This window comes from Melospiza melodia, chromosome 8 (assembly GCF_035770615.1).
Source record: "Melospiza melodia melodia isolate bMelMel2 chromosome 8, bMelMel2.pri, whole genome shotgun sequence".
NCBI classification, from domain to species: Eukaryota; Metazoa; Chordata; class Aves; order Passeriformes; family Passerellidae; genus Melospiza; species Melospiza melodia.
This window is the reverse complement of record NC_086201.1, coordinates 5552226-5567138: the sequence shown is the minus strand read 5'-3', so window position 1 is coordinate 5567138 and position 14913 is coordinate 5552226. Positions and strand designations below refer to the sequence as shown.

The following is a 14913-nucleotide window of genomic DNA, read 5'->3' as shown; positions in this document are numbered from 1 at the left end:
TATAATGGGCAAAAAACTTTTAGGAAAAGCTGTGATGCAATCTACTATTAATATTTTGCTGAGGGGGGGTTGAGACTGTTAAACTATTCACCTTGCAAACACTATTTAAAATTGACAAAGCACAGCGTAGGAAGGTTATTCTGTATCTTATCCTCCAGGGTCAATAATTCCACACTTGGAGCCTTCTCTGAACTGATTTGTCTATATTTCAGATAGGAACACACTTTGATGTTCCTAACCAAATTGATGCATTTCCCCCACACATTTATTGTTCTTATTTCTAACTGCTGAAAGAAAAACTAGCACCTTCTCTAGCTCTTAATGGAAAGCTTATCTATTAAAGATGATGACTTGTATGAGAAAAGGTGGTGGTTCCAGGCAAAAGGACTATTTTACAGACTGCTCTAAATGCATTTCTTTCAGTAATAGGAAATCTGAAGCAATATCAGGTTTATATCAACAGAACATGTGATCCTTTAACAGCCTCTTTCAACAGAAGCTTTTCTTACACACTGCCAGCTACAAGGGTTGTCACTGCTTGCAAAGAAATGTGTCCCTTGGGAATGGCTGGGATATTTCTTTAATAGGAAATTAAGGTCTGAGCAAAACACTTAGGAGCACAATCTGTTTATCTGTATTTCCTGCTGGTATTTTTCTTTTCAGACACTATCAATTTTACCCAGACACTGACACTCCTGAAGAGCTTGCAATGGAAAAACTTCATTGGAAATGAGACTGGTGATGTTTCTGGTAGATACAAGGATGTTCTCCCTGAGCTCTGAGCTGACCAAACCCTCCCAGCTGTACTCATTCTCCTTTTTGTGGCTGTGCCTGTGAGCTCATGCATGGTGCTAACACAGTCACGTAGTTCACATCTTCAGAGTATCCACAGAGCACACACAGTGTCCCATCCTCATGGGCTGGCTGCAGATGGCCAGGAAAAACCCAACCTGTCTACATCACATGCCCATTAAAAAAAAAATAAAAATGTATAGGCAGTAAAAGCATCAATTTGAAGTAGCAAAAATATTCCAAAATAATTATTCAGAATATAATGTATTCCTCCTCAATCTAGCCCATTTTCTAAATCTGAGAAATTGCCATATTCTCCAAGACTACTCTGTGTCAGGGTTAAAAGATACTGTCTGTCAGCACATATCTTTCCAGTTAGATGTTCTGTGAAAGCCAACAGGAAAGAGGTAAGAAAAAAAAAAAAAAGTAAATTACTCCAAACACCCAGAATCAGAAGATCAATAAAGAGGTAAAGCTTGCTGTGACTCACAGTGCTAATGTTGCAGATCTCTGAGGAAAAGGTGCCCAGGAACAGGCAAATAATGCAGTGTGAACAAAGTGTCTCAAGAGTGATAGAAAAGAAGATAGCTAAGCATAAAGGGAAGGAAATAAGAAAACTTTGTGCATAGTATTAGGAAAAACTAAACAATATGATACCATCAGCTAGGGATCATCATGGGACCCTCTAAAAAAAACACTAAGGAAGAATTCTAGGAAGTGTTTTGCATCAGCAATGCTACATCACAGGAAGGCATTGGGTATTTTTCCAGGTATCCATCTGACAAGGAGAATGACAAAAGTAGGGAGAGTTTGACAGAGAGCAAATGCAGTTCCTCCCCAGTTTCATAACTGGTGCCTAAATCTATAATCTCTAAAATCCCACAGTAAGACACATGACCCAAGTGGTCCTTACATTTTAAGGCTGCAAATTCCCCTTAGTTTAAGAGCACACCTCACCAAGCATCCAAGCTGCTAATCCCTGGATGGGCTCTGCCAGGATACAATCCAGACATTCCTTCCTTGATTTCTGTCAAAGGATCCAATCCAGGATGTGGTTTTCACATACCTTTGACTTAGGTTGCAAAAACAGGAAAAAATGCTTGCAGGGATGCTCCTACCGTGTTTTATTTTCTAGTGTCTCTTTGCAGGAGCAAGAACATTCTCAGGTAGGTGCAGGAAAAGTCACTTTCCTGCTCCCACTGAATTTGTACATATTCCACCTCCCACCAAAATAAATGAACATGTTTGTACCTATTGTACCTCTTCAAGGCAGGTCCAAGCAGGTTTCATTCTTGGTGAGGGCAGGGACTGAGCACCCTGCTGTAGAATGCTGTCTCCTCTGATAAGCTCGATACTGTCTTGAGAGATCCAGGCTCATTTTCCCTTCTGCCATCCTAACCAGGGGATAAGCACTGGCTTATTTGTACAGAGAGAATGGAGATGCCACCTGTTTGTCCATCAGTCATTAAAAGCTGTTCCACCTTAAGCCAACATTTAAAAAGTCTGCCAGTGCAAGTGGAAGCAGCACCCCTGCAATCCCTGTTCTGGACTTTCCTTCTGGCTGAATCTCATTCTCAGGTACCACACACAATCTGCAGGTGTTTAATTCAAAGTCATGATATTGATAACCTCTGCATTATCTTTTAATGGCTGAATTTGCCAGAAGTGTGTGTAGAAAACTCCTGACCACATTTAGTCAAGATGTTATTCTCAAACTGAGGAAACAAGGAAGATAAACCAAACAAACCAACTGAATTTATGTAGGTTTTCTTGCCCCACTGAAATGGATCACTATTCTCAAACTGAAGAAAACAGGAAGATAAACCAAACAAACCAACTGAATTTATGCAGGTTTTCTTGCCCCACTGAAATGGATCACTAGTCCTTTTCCAGGTGAGTATTTTGAGGAGTCAGAACCAAACAGATCATGCAACAGCACGTGTTTCTATTAAAGGCAAGATTAAAAGCTCTTTTGCAGCCTCTGCATGTCTGTCCAAAACACCAAAATGTGGCTACCCAGGAAATCCTGGTGAACTTCTGATTGCCATGCAGGTGTGTTTTGGCTTTCAAACTTGTTTCTGTTTCAAATACTATTTTAGCCCATTTCCTAAGAAAATCAAGCTTCCTGTGATGCTGCTGCCCATCACTGAAAGAACTGTCCAATCATTCTGTGCACTTCAGTTGGATCAGAGCTGGTGATCTCAAGGATAATTAAATTTCTGTTAGATAATTGTAGTGGATGAGACAGAAATGGGGACACAGGGCACATGCTCAGCAGGCTTTATTAATAACTGATCACAGACTGAGTTTATCTCAATACTCCCTGAAAACATGAAAGGATTTCACTGGTGTAGGACAAGTCAGTCAGTGACTACTGAGTTGTATTTTCAGGACTACAGTTTCAACACTTAAACAGAAAAAAGTTCCATCTCCCTTACAGTAACAGGTGTTATTGAAAAAAAAATTAAAGATAAATCTAATAGTTATTCTGGATGGACAAGATAATCCAATCCATTAAAACACAAGAAAGATACAATAGCCATTATACTTATTTGTCCCCATATTAATCTTATTATTCCACCAAAAATACAACTGTGCTGTTCATTGAAAGAATGTTGCAAACTCACCAGAAGGCAAATTTCTGCAGAATGGTGTCCTTAGCCAGCATAAATACAAATTTTGCTATTTTCAATTCATTCTTTTCTCCATTGTTCAACATCAAGTATTAAAAACAGCAACACAGAACCCTCAGTCTAAGCAAGCAAGAGATCTCATCCAACACTCACAAAAAGGTTTTGTTGAATAAAATATGGAGTTTAAATTCCCTGGTTACTGCAGTGTTGGGCTGCCCATTGCTGATAACACATAGGTCACACATGTCTGAATAAAAGGATTATGGGGTGAACACCATAAAATGGATCTGAGTATGAGGTATGTCACGTTTCTTCATCCTTACATTTAGAGGCATTTTATTTAATTTAAATCAAATAGGTCCTAACTCAACAATGCATTTATTCCCCTGTCAGACACTCAAGACATTGGTATTATTTTAAGCTAGCTTAGCTTGGTGCCAGCTGGATACTGAATTCTGGTCAGAAGAAAAATGAGAAAAGACTTGAAGAGTGAGATGGATGAGAATGGCTTTCCCACTCTTTAAGAACTTTAAGGAAAGGCATTAACTGTGATTTCACCAAAACTGATGTAAAAAAAAAAAATCTGGGATTATGGGTTCTAGGGAGAAGGAGAGAAAGAGTAGAGAAATTAAAAACCTTCTGTGCCCCAGGAAAGTAATGTGGTAGAAATGCAATTTGTTGCATCTCTTGGTCTGGATAGAAGTTTTATACAACACAGCTCACTGCCACAATAAGACTTTGACAGGCAGAGGGTGTCCCTACACAGAGGGGAAAAATGTTTTTTAGAAACAGATGCTTTTTAGAGCAGAATCTACAACATCTAGAGTTCTATAAAACTTGCTCCTTAAAAACCAATCCTCACATCATATTCCAATCAGGTGCTTTAAAAGGGGATATCCACTCAGACTTGGAGTCGTGACAAATGAGTTTAAAAATAGACAATTTGACATGGAAACACTCTGGAAATACATCATACAATGAAAGACCCAAATCTGATAAACCTTTGGATTGATTTGCTACCAGACAGCTTGGACAGAAGACATCAGCAAGGAGTGAACAGATGACCATTAACAGATTCTGGAAAGGTAGCTATAAAAATTTGTTTCCTGCAAAAATAATAAAATAAAATGTTTCTAAAAATATGTTTTAAATATTGAAATGAAATATTTGAAGCTGAGTAGTAGAAAGGAAGGCAGGCTTTCTACCTGCTCTTGGGCTGCTGTACTTTGGATGGAGGGGCATCTCCAGGAGGAAGAGTAAAGCAAGGAAGCTGCAGGTTCTCCCAGAGGAGCTGAGCATCCTCTGCCTGGAAAAAAACTTCAGGAAGATGGAGCACAGAGGGAGAGAGAAACAGAGGGAGCAAGCAGGCAGCTCCCAGCAGAATGCAGCTTAGAAAAGCTCCCTGGAGAACCAGAAACTTCTTCACAGCAGTGAGCAGACCCAAGCCAGGGGAAGGCGAGGAAGACTGATGGATTTGTCATTCGGCAATAGAAGACAGTGCAGCTTGACTCAGAATGAACTAAAAAATGGATGTTTCCAGCACTGGAAGATTAATTCAATGCCTGGAAATCGACACAGCAGCTCAGCAGCAGGCAGCAGTGAGGCTGGCACACAGCAGCAGCTGCAGCACAGGATTTGTCCCAGCCCCACAAGGAATTCAGCACCGGTGTTTTCCTTGCCTAGAATGGTGACAGACAGAACTGAAAGCAGTCACTGGGCAAAATTGAATCAGTTTCAAAAAACACTGAGGTGTTTCAATCACCCCATTTAGAGCAGCCCAGGCTAACACACCCGATCAGACAGTGGTGCCACAGCAACATTATCTACTGCCAATCTTTCCACAAAGCTGATTAGCATTTTGTTAGTTTAATGAGTGGAAAACAAGACAGGCTTTAGCCCTCTCCCTGGCACTCTGTTTGCTCGAGAAATTGAAGGACTGGGCTTCACTCCTGCCTTGATCCAAATGCCATCACTCCAAAAATGCCCCTGTTGTCAGCCAGTTCACATCAGATTCAGCAGCTCTTTGCCTTTGGATGGAGATGGGCCAGGGAAGAACAAAGTTATGCAAAATATTCTCCTGGTCTACTGGGCTGGAGATAAGAAATTTGCCTCTATTTTATTTCTTTAGTTTCTCCAAATAATGATGACACACATGTAACACACCTTGACTCTAAGGTGCCATGAACTCCAGTCACAGTGCACTATAAAATTACTGTTATGTGCATACAATTTCAGAAGTTTTCTTCCAGCAATCACCCAACTGCCTGGAGTAAGGAGAAAATTCAACTTGAGAACACCTTGCCTGTGTTTAGGCTCCCAATGGCAAAGAAACACACTCACTAGTAACAGGTAAGGATTGAAAACAAACCCCTTTGAATGTTCTCAAAGGATTGAGAACAAACCACTGCCAATGAGACCCTTAAACCCCCACTGGGAACGGGAATTCCAACTTTCCAAACATGTTGGGAGCAACAGAATCAACAAGCAGGTGCTTGCAAGGAAAAGAGAGACAGGCAGCATTAAATGACAAAAAACTTCAATGTCTGATATTTCACACACCTGGGTTTGATGCACAAATAGAACTCTGTTACTGTGGGAATATTCCTCATTAGTGTCAGTCTGTCTGTCCTTCTCTGCCTGCAGTAACTTCTCACGCTCACTCCACTCCTGCCCACAGGGCTGTTTTACATCCATCATCTTTCTCTCTCTCTCATATTCACTTCTTATTCCCTCAGCAAAGTCCCAGGGCTTTTTTTTTCCTCCAGGTCAGCCTCAAGCACAGTCAGCTCCTTCTCCACTAAACCCCCTTAAATCTATTTAATAGCAGAACAAGTACAGGGGCACTTCTATGCACAGTGTTTTATTTTCCTAGATAATGGGTAAAGGAAGATGAAATTAAGGTAGTGTTTATATTGGTGACTGATGATATTAGAAACACCTAGTCATCCCCTAAAACAAGTGCTATAATGTCACGAAATTCACAACTGATTGTAAACATAAACCAAACATGCTGGATCTGGAGAAGCAGAATGAGAGCTTTTGGAGTAGCCTCAGATCTGTACTGTAATGATACAATAACCATAATTGGCCCCAATGCACATAAAGCCCGATTTTAGAGACATTAGATTCTTCACTCCATTTTTTTATTTCTCCTTATTCTTTCATTTCCACTTCCCAGCTAATAATAGCTTCTATTACTACCAGTCATTTGGAACAAAGAGAAAACCTATCTCAAGAACTACAGCTCTTACAGCTCTTTAAATCTACCTTAAATTATAGTCAATCGTTCCAATTCTATATTTACAGTAAGCTCTGCCTTTTCAGGGAGAGCAGAGCATCACACCAGCACCGAAATCCCTGCTGCAAAGACAAAACCACTCAGTCTTAACTGCTGACCCAACTTCACAGCCCTTCATTTCCTCCCCACTCCTAATTTGTTTCCTTGAATCTCTCTGTTAAGTGTGACTGAGCTCAGAACCGACAGGGAATACCAAAGAATTAGCGATGTTTTCCAAGTCCTGACCTGCAACTGGACTTACTTCACAGCAGTGATGCTCTGCTGGAAGCAAAAACTGCCAGCAGGTCACCCCTTATTTTCACTCTGATTGATCCTTTAAGCACCTAAACACACTACAGAAACTACAGCTACACACCCAGCGGGAAATTGAAGGGATGGAAACACAATAGGAAGGAGGAATGGGGTTGGGGAAATAAATACAAACATATTTAAGATTCGAAGTGAAAGGCTAAAGCTGCCTCAGAATAGGATGTTTTTGGAAGTCAGGTTCAGGATGAATTTGTAACAGCCACGTGAATGGGAACTTCCACCTTCCTGCTTTCCAGTTCTGCTAGATGTGCTCTAGCAAAGATTTTACAGCTGGTGTGTGTGTTTTGTAATGGGTATAGTGAAGCGGTGTGTTAATGTGGGCAAAAATCAGAACACGAAAACAGATTAGCAGAGCCAATGGACTGTCCTGCATTGCATAAACCCGGAAAAAACCCTTCCTTTTTCATCGCCGTCTCCGGCTTTGACACATTGACAAGTAGGTGTGAAAGATCCAAAGCCACAGGCTTCCCTGACCACCACAACAGCTCACTGTTGAGGCAATCCCCACCCATGGAATCCCAGCTTTTGTATTAAAACCATTCAGCGCAGAGCAGCGCTGACCTTTGCGTACCGCAGCTCTTTACCGGAGTGAGTGCCCCGGAATTACCACATCTTACCCAACACCTGGAGCGAATAAAGGTCAGCACCTCACCCACGGACCACAAGCAGCTTGCTGGCACCTCAGTGCAAACTCCCCAAGCAGCTCTTGCTTCTCCTTGTACCGTTTTGTTTGTAAAGTGTTGACTGAAGGTAAAAAATTTTAATAGTGTAGAGGAATTTGGTGTGCCTAGGGTAGAATTGCAGCTCTCTGATGCTCTCAATGTCCAGGTCAGTGAGTGGTTTCTGCTGCTCCCTTTCAGCTCCCATTCCCGAGTTCCCCTCTCGCAGGAGGAAAACCACAAAGGTGGGAGTGGTGAGAGCATCCTATTTTAGCACTGGGGCTCCACCAATCTTTCCATTTCACTTCCCTGTCTGTTACACTTCCAGCACGGCTCTGACATCTCTCCAAGTGCTTTACAATGGCAGAAAAATCCCCTGTGTGTTACAGATGGAAAGTTTGAGACATGGATTTTGCCTAGGCAAGCCTGGGGTATCTTGTGGCCTACTGGACATCAAAGAAGTCTTGCAGTACAGATTTTAAACAGGATCTGTGATCTTTCTGTGCCCCGGTCAACCTGCAAATAAACTGAGAAGGATCATGGAAGCAGCTTCATGGAGCTGGGACAAAAGATGTGATGTGAGGACAGGTTGAGTTGGGAACCTCCCGTGCAAACTAAACCTGGCCCCATGCACCTTAACACAACTCCTTATTCAGGGCAATAAATTCTCAATCTGCTGAAACCAGCGTTTGTTGATCTGTCTCCAGCTCCAAATTACCTGCAATTCTGGAGTTACCTACATTACTTTATTACACAAGGCTTATAAAGCTACAGCATCAAAAAAAAAAAATTACCAGAGGAAGCCAAATGAAAGGTTGGGTCCAATACATTTTATGACAAAGTTCTCCCTGAAATTAAGGGGGGATGGAATTTCATCTGTGCACTTCCAGATGACCAGAGGGAAGCATTTACCTTTGTGAAATGGTGCTGAGAGTCTTGCATGGCGCCTATTTCTGATTCTCACTGCAAGGGCATGCTACCTGGACCACATTTGCAAGGCTATGGAGACAAAATTAAAGTAGCCAGAAGGAACAGATCTCTGTGTTTCTACACCTCACAGGATATGCATATTTTAAATGGAAAGGCAGCTTTAGCTCAGCTTTTAATATATTTCTTCTTATGAAGCAGTACCTTGTGCTATAGCAAATATTCTTTCAGCTCAAGTTGCTAAGAGCCTTAAATTCTGTTAAAAAAAAAAGAAAAAAAAAACCTCTGTAAAATTTTTGTTTCATTGTCAAAATCTACTTTGGTTATAGTTATTTTCAGCCTTTGAAATTCCAATACAAACAATCTGTCATTGAATTTCACTCATGTCAAATGCTATACTGCTAAACTTGGTGGAGAAAAATTTTAAATTAACAACCTTTGGGTTTTTTTCTTAATTATTTCTCATCTATATAAACAGTGCTGGAGGAAAAAAAAATCAGCTGCTTTTAAGGGTTTGTAAAACGATTGATTCCTAAATTTCTAATGCAGTACCAACTCTGCCCAATGCTAATGTTAAAGAGAGTTTATTGATAGAATACTGAAGCAACTTTGACTATAAGCACAGGAAAATGCTGCTGTGAGCCGTTCCCAATTTCAGACCACAGAGATGAGAGAATAAACCAAGAGTTCCAGTGCCTGGCTGGGACTGTGTGTGCCTGAAACTCCACCTTGCCTAGACAAAGGGACAGTGACAGCTTTTTTTGGTTCCAACAAGAATTCTTTAAAATAACAACTCATTCTTTAAAATAACAACTCATATTTGCAGGGAAGTAGAAGAAGCTCCCCCTCCTCCTTAGAGGTATTTAAAGCTGACTTAACAAAACACCAACAGGGATTCTGTAAACTGCATTATCCTAATGCTTCACACACTTTAATTCTCAACGTGTAGAACTCCATTACTTCCAAAGAGATAACTAACAGGGCATTCAGCAATTATGTGACAATTGGAAAAGCTTACTGAAAATTAATAGTAAAGCAAGAGCACCTATTAATGATAACACAACACAGCAATTTTTCATCTTCTTATCAATAACAGCCCAGACATGCACTGACTGTGCATTGCAAATTGTTGTTTTGCTCCATATTGTCAACAGAAGGTAAACCTGGCTTTAAAAATTAATGAATTTATACAGGAGCAAGTTAGCACCTTAACCCGATTCAACAGCAGCCTTCCTTACTGCTTAACATATCCAAATATGCAGAATATTTTAGGAAATTTATATGTGCAATTGCTGCATGCATACTGGTACCCCATATAATAATCAAATAATAACCTAGAAACATGCTAAAAAATATATCTATGCTGTCTTTAAAGTATAAAACATGAATTTCTGACTGAGCAATGTGGATGCAGCATACAAAGAATCACCTAACACTGCTTTCAGAAATTCAGTGAGACACTCTGCCATAATCTCCTCACATTTGTGAAGTTTCACACGGATTTCATCCTAATTTATGCATCTTTAACAAGTAGGTAAGTAGACAGCACACTTTGATATCTGAAAGGACAGACAGCATTTGAAGTTCAATCTATTAAAATAAAAAGCACTTCTCCCTTCACTGAAAGGCAGTGCCAAAGTATTTCCCATTCTAAGAACTCTGATTTTATAAAAAATTAAGGCTGCCCCAGCAGGAAGGGTTTGATGGTAGCATTTCTGGCTTACTGAAATGCTGCTCTATTGCATCACTGAAACCCAGGATTTTTTTTTTTCTTGGCTGAAATGCTGAGCCTTCACTGTAGTATTAATATCATCCACACTGATTTTTGGTTAAAAAAGGAAAGAAAAAGTCAAGAATCAGTAATACCAATGCCTCTCTTCTAAACCTGCTCATCAGATTCCAGGAAGTCACCAGTCCCTCCAAATTCTGCCCAGAGCACAAAGAATAGCACAGACTTGCATTCGATGCATTACCACCAACATAAAATATTTCATAATTTATAATAAGTTGTAACTTAAATCAGGTGTTCTGGTAAGAGCATGCCAAAATACATTTACACAACTTTTTAGTAGTATGTTAGTGTTAAAAGGTACCTAAAATGCCTCAAAAATCTCACACATTCTCATTTTGCTTTACTTTATTATTTAAACTAACTTACAAAAGGTGTAAAACTAATTGACTCCAAAACCTTGCTGTTTGTATCTAAAAAAATGCAGAAAAAAAATGAATCCTCCTGGGTGAGCTGAGTGCCACATCCACCTGAGAACCTGCAGTGGCTATTTATGATTTTTGTTTGATTCAAAGCAGCAGCTCTGCTTCATTTAGCCAGCCTTCACTCACACACTCACAGCAAGCAACTTCCCAACATCACCTATAAAACACAGCACAACAAACCCCATCCCTGACGGTGCAAGCTCCAATTGATCCCTTTGGTAGTTCTAAAAAAAATAAAAATAAAGGAAGAAAAAAAGGATGGTGCAAGTGAGAGAGAGAGGTTGTAGGTTGGAGTTTTTATTTAGTTCCCTCCTGCTCAGCAACTTTGTAATCCATTTGCTGCTCTCCTTTCCCCATCTCTCACCCCTGCGCGTTGTTTAGTTGGAAACTGGGCTGCAAGAATGTGAAGAATGTAAACAGCCTTTTATTGTCCAAAAGGATGGGAGTGTGAAAGAAGTGTGCGCCTTATCGCAGGGCTGCAGCTCGCTACTTCATTGCTATGATAAAGTGCTGGAGCAAAAAACATTACACGACAAGCACAATCCAAAACCGGATTAGAATTTGACATAAGCTTCCTCAAAAACTAATCAATCACCTCACACTGTAACACTAGACTCCAGTTCTTACGGAGGGTGTTTAATCCCTTCAGGGTTTATTACACACTCCCTATTGACTACTTCGTGACAAACTTTCGCGTCCAAGGCAAGCCGGGGAAGACAGGCATAACTTTTGCAGCGGAGGTATTTGTGAGAGTAACACCAGAACTCCCTCCAAAACAGCAAGCGCGGTTAAAATCTTTCCGAAATAAAAGTGAAGATGGCCAAGCTCTTTTACAAACACGTTTTTGTTTTTTTTTTTTTCTCACGAACAGGAGCATCAGTCCATTTGCACCATCAGCGCCCCACGGATGAGGCACTAGGTTGGAGAAGTTGCGCTCCTCGCCCGTCTCACCGCGCACCTGGCATCGCCTCCCTCCCTCCATTCAGCGCCCCGAAATCTCGCACCCTGCACCTCACCCTGCCGCCACGTCAGTCCCCGCATTCCCCCACCGCATGCACAGCAACATTCACCGCAGCACCGGCGTGTCCCACAGTTTCTGATAAAAAATTAAGGAAACACCCGGGGCGCGCTGCAGCAAGCCCGAACTAACGGGGGAGCTTCCCGAGCGCTACCTGCGCGCCCTGCTACGCCTTGCACGCGAAAAAAAAAGGCGCTTGTGGCCAGCAGAAAACTTTCCGGGAGCGGGCAGTCTCGGCGGTGCTCGGCACACACAAACACGTTTCCCCATCCCTCCCATCCCTGCCCGCGGTGTTTTCCAGCTCCGCGGCGGCTCCCGGAGCATCCCGGCCCCGGGGCCGCGCTGGGCTCGGGCTGCGAGCGTCCCGCACTCCCAAACGGGGCGAACAGAGACAAGCCCGCTTAATTAAAATCAAGTAATAAAAAATTAAAGAAAAAAAGAAAAAAAATTGGAAAAAAGAAAGAGAAAACCAAGAATATGTTAGGGGCTGCGGGAGGCAGGTTAGGGGAACGGGGCTCCAGAGGAGACCGCGCCCGCCGCACTCCCGGAGGAAGGCAGCGGTGTCCGCCAAGCCCCCCGTGAGAGTCCGGGGGCCGCGGGGATGGAGACTTACGAGCTGGAGGACGCCCTGGACCACGACGAGGGGCAGGGGCTGCAGGGGCACCATCCTGGCTGCCGGTCTAGGCGGCGACTCCCCCGGCGCGGGTCTCGCTCATCGCCGCTCCGGGAGGAGGACGGGGGGCAGGACCGAGCGCAGGGACACGCCGCCCGCCGTCCCCGCTCACGGGGCGCTGCCAGGCAGCGGCCAGACCCCGGCACTGCCGCGGCGCTCGGCTCGGCGCCGCTCGGCTCCGCGGGCGGCCATGGCGGGCGGGAGGCGGGCTGAGGCGGGCGGGAGGCGGCGGCGCTGCCCGGCCCCCCCCGCGGGGCACGGCGGGGCCCCCTCACAGCCCGCGGCCGGGCCCCGCCGTCCTCCGAGCCGGAGGGACCCGCCCGGGCCGCGGCTGAGGGGAGCGGTGCCGGGGGCGGCGCGTCCCCGCCGGGCGCTGAGCGGACCCCGCTGCCCCGGGCGGGGCGGCCCGGCCCTCACGGCAAGTTTAAAGAGGCGGCGGCCCCTCCTCCGCCCGCGGCCGCCCTGCCGAGCCTGGGTGCGCTTCTGGGAGCCGCCCTGGGCTGCCCGGCCCCGCCGCTGTAGGCAAGGTGAACAGACTCGACGGCCATGCCCTGGTCCCGGCTTTATAGGGCACTCCTGTCACCGCTCCTTCCTTCGGGGGTGGCTGCCCCCGGCACACACAGGCGGCTGGGCCGCTACGGGGCTTGTGGGGAACCCCGACGTGTTTGTGCTGTGAGCAGGCACGGTGGGGCGGCCCGGCGACACTCAGGGTGTCCAGGGGACACCGAACCTGCCCCGGGGACACCGAACCTGCCCCAGGGGCACTCAGAGTGTCCTGGGGACACCGAACCTGCCCCGGGGACACCGAACCTGCCCCAGGGACATCGAACCTGCCCCGGGGTCACTCAGAGTGTCTTGGGGACACGAAACCTGCCCCAGGGGCACTCAACCTGTCCCGGGGACACTGGGCCTGCCCTGGGGACACCGAACCTGCCCCGGGACACTGAACTTGCCCCGGGGACTCTCAGAGTGTCCCAAGGACACCAAAGCTGCCCCGGGGACACCGAACCTGTCCCGAGGCCCGCTCTGGGGACACCACACCCCTGTCACCTGGGGCTGGTGCACACTCGAACGGGCACAGGGTCGTGTTTAATTTGGCTCCTTGTGCAGGGCTGCAGGGTTTGGGTAATGGTGTGCGAGCCTGTGGGGCGCCTGGAAGACCACAGGACCCATTTCCAAAGAATTCACTGGTGTCAGATCCGTTTAACAACAGAATTTAATGAATATTCATCAGATCCATTGTTGAGATAGCCGTGAGCAGGCTGAAGTTGTCCCTCTGTTTTTGTGACACCTGTGAAAGGTGGCAACCTCGAAAGGGGAAATAAAGCTTTGGGTGCGGAAGCCTAGGTGGAACCCCAGCCAGGTTTAGCACATGTACCACACACAGCCTGGGCTGAAGCAGTGCCACCACAGCAGGTACACCTGTGCCAGGCCTGGCAGCGCCTGTGTTTGCTCATCAATAATTCCATGATGTGATATGTGAGCTCTCTGCCACTGGGCTGAAGTGCAAGTCGTGGTTTCAGTTTGCAAACCCTGCCTGCCATTTGTAGATTACTTTCCTCTTAATTCTCAGCCTCATCTGCTTACTAGGTCTGTATTCAGGTTACATTTTGACAACCCTTATTCAACTGCTAAAATCCTTGTCAGTGGAAACAGCTTTGCAATCCCTCTTGTGGCACTTGAGAGCAGCCATGATTTTACCAGGTGGTGATTGTTGTTTTTTGGTTACATCCCACTTGTTCCCTTCCTAGCTCTGCTGCAAGGTGGCTTGAAAAGGTTTCATGTGGATGTGATTGAGCCAAAAGTCACAATCACTCATTTGAGTTTGGACAAAATGCTTTATCTATAGCAAAAGGAGCTACTTATTAAGGGAACAACTTAAAATTAGTTCATTTGCAGTAGATTCAAAGACTTGGAGAAGACTGAAATAGTGATGGTCACTGAGTCAATGTACTATAATGAATTTAATAGAGTTACTTTTTGTGGAAAAAGTTCAAGAGTTTTTTTTTCATAGAATCATAGACTCTCAGAAGAGAGTGTTGGAAGGGACCTTAAAGTTCATACTGTTCCAGCTTGCACAGGGACACTTCCCTCTATCCCAGGTTGCTCCGAACCAACCTGGCCTTGAGCACTTCCAGGGATGGGGCAGCCACAGCTTTTCTAAGCAACCTGTGCCAGGGCCTCTCCACTCTCACAGAGAAGAATTTCTTCCTAATCTCTACTCTTAGCTCTGCTCTCTCTCAGTTTGAAGCCATTTCCTCTTGTCCCAAGTCCCTCTCCAGCTCTCTGAAGCCCCTTTAGGCCCTGGAAAGGGCTCTGAGGTGTCCCCAGAGCCATCTCTTCTCCAGACCACAACCCTCAGCTCTGCCAGCCTGGCTCCAGCACAGAGC

General features: G+C 44.7%; 1 protein-coding gene across 1 annotated transcript in view; it reads right to left on the bottom strand.

Annotated features, from left to right (window-relative positions):
* Positions 1–12589, bottom strand: part of NXPH2 (neurexophilin 2) — a 35758-nt gene extending 23169 nt beyond the window's left edge. The window contains exon 1 of the mRNA XM_063161581.1: positions 12464–12589. Within this exon, the coding sequence (XP_063017651.1) occupies positions 12464–12517 (54 nt within the window). The 5' untranslated portion in view covers positions 12518–12589. The remainder of the gene's footprint in view (positions 1–12463) is intronic.
* Positions 12590–14913: the final 2324 nt, after the last annotated feature.